At 59.1% G+C, this 9,406-nt stretch overlaps 1 protein-coding gene across 1 annotated transcript; it reads right to left on the reverse strand.

Annotated features, from left to right (window-relative positions):
• Positions 1-453: 453 nt before the first annotated feature.
• EN2 (engrailed homeobox 2) lies at positions 454-8,932 on the reverse strand. The gene is made up of 2 exons (XM_036999182.2): positions 7,684-8,932; positions 454-4,608 (listed from the first exon to the last, which is right to left on the reverse strand). The coding sequence occupies exons 1-2, from the start codon at positions 8,372-8,374 to the stop codon at positions 4,292-4,294; spliced, it is 1,008 nt and encodes a 335-aa protein (XP_036855077.2). The 5' UTR covers positions 8,375-8,932; the 3' UTR covers positions 454-4,291.
• Between the last annotated feature and the right edge of the window lie 474 nt (positions 8,933-9,406).

Raw genomic sequence — 9,406 nt, forward strand, 5'->3', positions numbered from 1 at the left:
TCCACACTGCCCCGTCTGCCTCTTGTACCTCGAGGCTTGGAGAAGGCCGAGCCCTCGGCCCAAATGAGACGAAGAAGAGCGGAAGGGGGTCCCCGCCACGAGACCGGGCATCGGGGTTGCCGCGCGTGTGTGAAGTGGGTGTCGGGGTGTGGGTGTGGGTGGAGAGAGCAGTCTCCGAAGATGCTTTCTGCCTCGCCGCCGGGTGAATCTGTGCCTTCGGCCTTGCGCCCTGGCTGCTGGCCTGCAGTCGCTATTAACCTCCCAGCGCGAGGCCGCTCCGCCCGGCAGGCTGCAGTTTTCGGCGGAGCCGGGACCTCCCGGGAGCGCTGGGGGAGCTGCGGGGGTGGGGTGGTGGGGTGGGGACAGAGACTACGGAGGTCGGATATTAAACCAGCAGGAGACAGAATGACTTAGCCGAGCTGGAGTGAGCAAGCGCTGCCTCCCAGCCAGCACCGGGCGGCGGCGAGCTTATTTGCATACACAGTGCCTGAGTATTTGTTGTGCGCGCTGTTCGCCCGGGCACACCTGTGCCAGGCCGTCTAGGCGCCCGCATCGGTTTGCCCTTTTCACTCAAGGAAAAGACAAAGACGGAGCCCTCTTGGAGGTCACGCTGGTGCCGCCTGCAGGGCCCCCTCCTGATCTCGGGTAAGAAAAGCGCGGGCAGGTCCACACAGGGCCACCCTCCGGCACGTGTTGACCTGATTCTGACTCCTGCCTGAGGGTCGGACCCCTTTTGGCAGTCGGAGGAGGGAGGACCTCCAGACACCTGCATCTAGGCCTCTGCTTGGCGGAGCCCCACCTAGTTTCTGCTTGGCTCTGGAGAATCATGGACACAGCTCCGCAGGGACGTAGGCAGGCCTGGAGAGAAGGGCAGCTCAAAGGAGTTTCTGCGAAGTTGCCTCTGACAGACGTTTAGGAAACTGGCCTCCTGCAGAGCGACAATCTGGCTGGGGCCTCGCCTAGGGCCTCCAGCAAGGCGCTGTGGTCCAGGTCCGGATCCCAGGCGCGCAGAGCTGCGGACACCAGGCGAACAGAGAGGGGTGCCAGACGTCAGAAAGAGCACTGCCTCTGCTGCAGGCATGCTCTGCTCTCCATTGGCCCCTTGTGAGGGCAGGCTGGCTGGCGCATCCAGGGCTCTCCCTGAGTTACCAGCTCAGATTGCCCGCTGTTGAGTAAGCAAATGTAACAAGAGGAATAAAAGCAGACCTCAGCATTTGGAGGGTGTGAGAGCTCATCCAGTCCAATCCTCTACCGGGGACAAAAAAAAAAAAAGAAATTCCACATATCACTGCAGGTCTAGTGTTGGCTTGCATGCCTCTGGGGACAGGGAACTCATTACCTTGCACAACTGTACATTGCTCCTTAAGTACTATGATTTGGGAACAGATTAAAAACAAAAGTGATTGATATTGCTATATTGTCTTTTTATTAAAAGGAGAGGCCAGTCACGTAATAGAAGTTGTGGTCGTGGGTTTTTGTTTTGTTTTTAACCTAGGAACCCTCCAAACTGTGCAGAAGTTGGGTGTGGGGAAGATGCTGGGAATGGCTTGCACAATGGCATCGGATTAGTGATGACCCTGGGTGCTCCTGGGGCTGGGAGCTGGGGATCCAGAGCGTCCACGGCGAGACCCCGGCTCTCCCTCATTCCATGTGTCCATGCGAATCCCCAGAGCAGTCCAGAGGCCAAGCGTCTGCTCGGGAAGCTGATGCAGAACGTAAGCACCTAAAAGATCTCCTTTGAGGACAGGAGGCCCTTGGTTGTCTCTGAGTCTCTTTCTTTTGGGAGAAGAAAACTTTTTCAAGCCAAGAAAGTTTGGAAATAGAGCCACTGGGTGAGCAGGGCGCTGCGTGTGGGCGATCCTGCAGGCTGCGCAAGGTGATTCCCGTGCAGGAAGGAAGCAGAGGCTCTGGGCAGAGCGCCTCTGGGGCCCAGGCATCCAGTCAGCTCTGGCAAAGCTGGTCCTACCCACACACCCGCTCTGGGATGCTGTCCGCGTCCTTGGCTTTGGAGTAAAAACAACAAGATGTAAAAGAGGAGCGCCTCTTTGTCTCGGCCTAGCGTTCCTCACGAGGGGTGAGCGCCTCTGTCCCCTGCACAGGAGCTTCGAGGAGGGCAAGACCTGTTGGATTCTGCAGGATTTTAAATCGCCATCCAATGGAATAGCACCGTATTTATGAACACGTCCTTCTGGTAAAGAAATGTGTATTTAGATTACTTTGGTTGGTCTGTGCTCACATCCAAAAATCCAAATTGTCTTCGTAATTTATTTTTTGTAATTATGCCTTTGGCTACAGAGGGAAGCCTTCGCACCCCTGCTGAGAGTGAGGCCAAGGCCTGGAGCATCTAAGCCTTCGTCGCGAGGTTGCCCGGGGCAGTTTGGCTGGACTCAGAAACACACTTAGAAAAACTAGTCATTCCACCATGGACATCCATTATTTTACAATAAAGCAGGGTTTTTTTTATTAATGTAACTTTCAAGAATTTAAACACACAAAAATGCAGGGGGAATGTTCACATTTTTGATAACCACAATTGTAAATAGAAACATTCATTTCTTGTAAGATCATAAATATTTGATACTGGAATTGTAAAATGCATATGTTTTATCAACTGAAAAAAAATAAAAAATAAAAAACCAAAACACTTTTCTTCCTGCTAAAAAGGCATAATCATCTCATTGTTTCCTAAGCAGCAGATGGTTATTCACAGAATTTTAAATTACAACTTTTCTTTTTATAGTTTCCTTTTTAAAAAGGTTTACACGAGTATGTACAAAGTGAAACTATTATCGCAGTGAAATAAAGAGACTTAAGGCAAATAGAGAAGTTCACCCTCAGTCCTCAGGGGCACCACCATGACTCTGGATGGGCCATGGGCATGCCCGCTGGGCTGTCCCGGCGGCAGATGGCCATTTGGACACGATTCTATTTTTCCATACACTAAACAGAAGACAGTGTGGAACTATATATATAGATCATGTGTTTGTTTATATATATGTACTTGGTGGGGGATATATTGAATATATTTAATTTACACTGTGCCACACCTTCAAAAAATAAAATGTATATAAAAAGAAACAAGAAAAGACATAAAGTGATAAGAAATTATTATTTACACAGTCTCTTCCTTCCTCGAGCTCCTGGAGGATTCTGAGTTCCTTTCAAAGTCAAGGTGACCACATGTTCCAGAACTGTGGACTCATGTGTGTTTGCTTGAGCGTGTTTGTACATGCATACATATGTATACACTCACATATTTACCTTGAAAGAATGCTCTCCATAGCAGAAGCAGCCACTTAAAAAAAAAAAAAGGAAGGGAAGAAAAAAGAAAAAGGAAAGGAAGAAAATGCCAACTCCCTCACAGGAGCCCTCTGCCTGCCCGTAAGCTGCAGACCTCGGCTCTTTTTCTGGGGCCTGTGCAAGTGCCTGGCGGGGCTGCTGGAGCTCCAGGGGAGTCCCTGGGCCTGGAGGAACAAGGGTTGCCCCACAGCTCGAGGGAAGCAGGCCACATGACCAGCCCCTCAGCTGGGAGCCCCAAGCAGTGCCCAGAGGCAGGGGAGTTAGTGCTGGCAGCAGGTGGCCGGACAGGGGACAGTGACACAGACGCAGACCAGACGGGAGCACCGATGAGGCACAGGCCAGCCTCAGCAAAGAGGACAAGGAGAGAAGGCAGGAGGGGAGGCGGGGAGTATGGCAAGCATGCGGGCCAGGCTGCCCGCCACCATGAGCCCACTCCTGGGGCAGGCCCTGGGGTCCAGCACCGCCACTTGCCGGCCAAGCCCCGCTCTCCTCCAGGCCCTGGCGTCACCTCGGGCGGGGTGATCCTCCTGCTGTCCTCAGCAAGCCCCTCAAAGTGGCGGGGCTCACAGACCAAGTAGGAGCTATTCGTTCACAGTTGGGGGGAATGCAGCAATAAAAATCTTTGGACTTCAGCAAGTTGTTTTAATTTTTTTCTTCTTTTGAAATAAAAAGTGTCCGATGTCCCTTAATGGAGCTTAGGGGATTAAAAAAGATGAAACCCTAAGCAGCCCCCTTTGCAAAAAAAAAAAAAATCATAAACTTATGCATAATCTCATAAACACAAAGAAAAACAAAAAAATTTTATAGTCAGATATTTTGAGTTTTACACCACCTGTAAATTATATATACATAGAATATTGCAGAACCATTGCTAATATATGATATTTTCACTATTAATGCTGGTATAATCTTTACACACTGGCCCTTTATTGACGATTTTCTATTATTGCATTGTTTAGCGGCCCGAAGCTGGCCTCTGGCCCCGCCCGCCCTACTCGCTGTCCGACTTGCCCTCCTTGGCTGTGGTGGAGTGGTTGTACAGACCCTGCGCCATGAGGTGCACGGCCAGCGTGTTCTTGTTGCCCGTGGCCTTCTTGATCTTGGCGCGCTTGTTCTGGAACCAGATCTTGATCTGCGACTCGTTGAGGCTGAGCTCCTGTGCCAGGCTCTGGCGCCGCTGCTCCGTCAGGTACCTGTTGTTCTGGAACTCGGCCTTGAGCCTCTGCAGCTGCTCCGCCGTGAAGGCTGTGCGTGGCCGCTTGTCCTCTTTGTTGGGGTTCTTCTTCTTTGGTTTGCGAGACCTGGGACCTGGGCGGGTGTGGAGGACAGAGAGAACGGGGTGAGGAGAGATCCAGGCCAGCCTGCTTCCTCGGGGTGGTCAGGAAAGGGCGCAGACTAGGGGGAGGTGCCTGCCTGAGGCCACTTGGCTGGCCAGGAGGAAAGCTACTGGGCCTGGGACGGGGTGTGGGCTCCCGCCCAACCCCAGGGCCCAGCACTGGGGAGCGAGATGAGCCAGAGAAGTCCACAGGGAGGGCGGCGAGGGTGCGGGTAAGGCAGGTCTGCGGAGTAAAGGAAAACTGCACGAAAGCAAAAAACCAAAACTTTCCAGCATGGCTTTTTGTAGCCTCCTGTGAGGTTCTGTCCAGAAAAAGGATAGGGAGGGGATAGGCGCTACGAGAGAGGTGAGAGGCAAAGACTGGGGGAGGGGCGGAGCAGCCAGGGTAGCAGGAGGAGCTCCGGGAGCTGTGACAGGCACCCCCAAGGTGCCATGAGCTGTGGGAGCCGTGGCTGCGTCTTCTGAGAACGCCAGGGGCCCACAGGTCGGCCTCCCCCAACTGGCCCTGCGTTCCTCTAAAAGCAGGGGAGCACACTCCTTTCCTGGGTGGGGGAGGCGTGGAGGGCCCTGCTGCATCCCCTCAATCCCCCAGTGCAGGAGAGGGGACCTGGTGCGTGGGCTGCCTCATTGTCCACTGCAGGGGCCTCTGGTGACCTTGAGTAAAGGGGCTGCACTTCTGACACCCCCCCACAACTGGGGCATCTTCTTGCAGGGACATCCACAGGGCTTGAGGTTTGGGGAGGCTATGGTAGGGACCACAGCCTAGGACCCATCCCGTGATAAAAAGAGTTGGGCTGCGGGTGGGGGGCAAGCGTTTCATTTTCGTTGGTCGGGAAGCTCAGCCCGCAAGGGTGTCTTTGAGGAAAAAGGCTGGAAAGGCCTTGGGGGAGGGAATCCAGGCTGCTTATCTGGGTTTCTCAATCAAGATTAGGGAGCTCCGGGCCCTAGCTTCTTGCCAGGCCTCCACTGCCTGCAGGCTCCCTTGGGCAGTAAAAAACCCCAAGACCCCTCTCTGAACCCACAACCCCACCGCACAGACAGGTCACCCTGCGCAGCTGCCCCAGCTCCCAACTGCGTCCCTACCCCGACCAGCAGAGGAAATGAGCTTGCTGGAGCCGGCGCCCAGCCAGGGGGGCGTCTGGGCTGGTAGGTGGAACGAGGGGGCGCCGAGAAGTCCCTCCCCGCCACGGAGCGTGCACTCTCTCGGAGGCAAATTCAGAAAGTGGGCCCCAAAGAGGGGGCGCCAAGGGCCGCTGGGCTCAAATTCCAGGCCTTGTAGATTCTGACGTACCCGGACACTCACACCCGCACCCCCAGACCACACTCACCCCCAACGCTCACAGTCCCCGCGCGCACTCGGTCACTGGTGTGCACACGCCGAGCGCATCCGCTCTGCGCCGCCGGGCCTGGCTTTGATCGGGAGGGTGCGGGTTCGTGGCAGTGGGCCTGGCTCCCGGGGCACGGGCAAAGGGGCAAGGACGGGGCTCTGCGAGGACCCCGGCGGCCCCGCGCGGCTCCGCACCTGCTCGGACCCAGCCGCAGCCTCCTGCTACAGGAGCCCGTTCTGTCTGCAGTTCCCCGGAGAAGCACGCTCCCTGCCTCCCAAATTTCTCTGGAACTGGGACTTTTGCACACACGAATCAGCCCGAAAACACACACTATTGTATAAGGAAAGTCTCCCCTAAATCAGAATCTTTAGCTGCCTTTCTCCCTCAATTTTCTTTCGAAACGCAAACACCTGGGTATCTCGGGAACAGAACCAAACCTCCGCAAGAAAACTCTGCAGTGCTTAGTCCTTAAACGCCGAGAAACAGAAACCTTAGCTTATGTGGATGTTTTTTTAAGTCCAGGAAGACTGGCGACTCGGGCCGGGCCGGGCTGCCCGGCTCCCCAGCGCCACTGGGGCCTGAGCAGCGACGACTCCGGCGCCGCACAAAGCCGGGCCGAGACTCCTCGCCGGCCGCATTGTGAGCCTATATGTTAATTAAATATTAACAAAGGAGGGAGGCGAGAACAATGGAGCAAATTTCAGATCTAGCTGGAGAAACTTGGATTTGATCAGAGGTATACACACAAACATTTCTGCAGGAAGTCGTCCAAGGGGTGACTCGGTTGTGCTGTGATCTGGGTAAACAATACCAGCAAAAGAGTTGCAGGTTGGGGGGCAAGAAGGGTCCAGTCTGCGCTGCCAGCTCGGGGACAAATGGAACCCCTTTCTAACGGTGGTTAGCGGCCGCAGACCTGCATTTAATGCAGCTGAGGATTTCCACAAGGACATGGACTTAGGTTTTCAAAATCCTGGATCTATGAAAACTACACCCAGCCCCTCTGCACGTAACCCGTAGTTCCCCCCCAGCCCCTCTGAGATCTGCTTATTTCCTACGGGAAGAGCTGGAAGAGACCTTCGGGAAGGCCCTTCCCGGTGGGGAGACGGCAGGTCCTTCTCCCGCAGAGTGCAAGATGGGTGCTGAGCCCTCTGACCAGCTTGGCAAATAAAACTGGGCAAAGGGCAAAATGTTTCCATCTCTTCTCTCCCCTTTCCCGACCCCCCAGCCCCTCAGCCCAGGCTGAGGAGCTTGAGGAAGAACTGGAAGCCTTGCTCTTTCTTCCCAGGATTCAACTGGCATAACTGGGTCTCGGATGAGTCCGGGCATGGGTTCCCGCGGGCTGTCCCTGCGGGGACCGAGTCGGAAGGACACAGAGAAGGGGTTGAGAGTGCGAGCTTCCGGGCCTGTTTTCTAATCAACCCCCCACCCCCCAGAAAATTTCCAGCTAGGAGAGGGGTGGGCTAGGAGCCACCGGGAGGTCCCAAAAGGCACGAAAGGAGGCCCGGTAGCTCCCGCCGTTCTCTGAGTCCGTGCACCCTGCGAATCAACCCTGCCCTCCTCCTCCCGGCCGCTGCCCGGGCCGCACACAACATCGCGGCGTGCGTCTTTGTGTGGGCTGAGGGGGTGGTAGGTGCAGCGGTCCGGGGGTCTCCTGCCTCCGTACGTTCCCGCGCCAGCACCCCCTGCCCGGGCTGGAACGCCGGGGTCCCGCGGGCTCACCTGAGGAAGGCCGGTCCGAGTAGCGCGTGCAGTAGACCCAGGCCGGCCAGAGCATAGGCTGCGCGCCCAGGTTGGCGCTGGCCTGCGAGCTGTCCGAGTCCGAGCTCACCGACAGGTCACCACCGCCCAAGCCTCGGGTCTTGAGCGCCGCGTCCAGGGGGCTCCCGGGGTCGCCGCCTCTCTTAGCGCCGCCGTGCAGCGAGAGAGCCTTGGAGCCGCCTTCCCCATCGCCCGGGGAATCGCCGCCGCCGCCGGGCAGCGGAACGCCCGCACCGGGAGCACAGGACGCGCTCTGCCGGGGCTCCCGGCCGGACCCCAGGAGCTGCTCGGCGCCGCCCGCGCCGCCGCCTCCCTCTGCGCCGCCGGCGCCGCCTTCGCCAGCGGCCCCGCCGCTTCTTCCTCCTCCTGCGCCGGCACAGCACGGCCCCGCGTCCTTTCTCCTGCCGAACTCGGGCCGCAGAATGTTGTCGATGAAGAAGTTGGTGATGCGGTGCGGGTGCTGGTGGTTGCCCGGCGCCTGCAGGACCGCAGGCAGCATCAGAGCCCGCCGGCGGCCAGTGTCCGCGTCGCCTGGGCTGCCGCCGCCGCCGCCGCCGCCCGAGCCGGCGCCGGGGCTGGTTTCCGGCTGCCGCTGCCCCTCTGCCGCCGCCGCCGCCGCCGCTTCGCTGGGCTTGGGGTCATTTTCCTCCATGCTGTTCACCACAAATCCTAAATCGGTCCTCCAGGGACACCCCTCCAATCAGCCCTCAGCCGCCCGCGGCGCACACGGAGACCCTCGCGGCCGGCCGCGGCCCCTGCCCCGCAGAGTCGTCCGAGGCCGTGCGCGGCGGCCGCGGCCAGGGCTGGGGTCCTACAAGTCGCCGGCCGCGCTCGGAGCGCGGAGCCACGTTCCAATCCACGAGTTGGGTGAGAAAATACCAAGAGTCGCCCCGCGCCCAGACACCGGGAGATTCAAAAGAGTCGGGTCCTCGTCTTTGCAGCGCACCCGGGCGCTGGACGGTCACGAAGGTCCAGCGGGGACCCGGGGCACCTCCTGGGCGGCGCGCCCCCCTCCGCGTCCGGCAGCGTCCGGCTGCGTCGGGCTCTGGCGCTGCCGCAGCGGCCGCCCGGGGCTGGGGCTGCGCGCATGCAGGCAGCGCGGTCCCCGGCGCTCACGCCCGCCCGGGCCCGCTTGGGCCGCGGCCGCCGCCGCCGCCTGGACGCCCCCGCCCGCGTGCCCGGGCCGGTCCTCGAGGGTGCGGGGCGCGAGCGGTCAGCGCGCCCGCCGCCGCCAGCACGCACATGGAGGCCCGCGAGCCCGCGCTGCGCTCCGCCGGCCTCGGGGCCCCCTGCGCGCGGCCGCCGCCCCGCTGCTGGCCGGGGCGCCCCACCGGCGTGCGGCCGCGCCCCCGCCGAGCGCCGCCGAGCCCCGCGGCCCGAGGCGCATGGGTGAGCGGCGGGAGGCGAGGGCCGGGCCGGGCTGCGCCGCCCGCGCTCCTCGCCGTCTGCGCGCCCTCGCCGCCTGGGCCTCCGCGCGGGCTCGGGAAATTTCCAGGCCACTTAGCACAACCTGAGACACTTTCACTCTGGATTTTTGTTCTTATTTTTAACAGAGCCCCCTCGAGTGACGTTGCGGGCCGGTCTCCTGGACACGTGCCTCGGGCCAATGGCCGCGGCGCCGCGCGCCCACGTGACGTGCCGGCGGCCGCTCGGTGACAGGAGCCGCCCGCCGCCCCTCCCCCGC

This window comes from Manis javanica, chromosome 6 (genome assembly GCF_040802235.1).
Source record: "Manis javanica isolate MJ-LG chromosome 6, MJ_LKY, whole genome shotgun sequence".
In the NCBI taxonomy this organism is placed as follows: domain Eukaryota; kingdom Metazoa; phylum Chordata; class Mammalia; order Pholidota; family Manidae; genus Manis; species Manis javanica.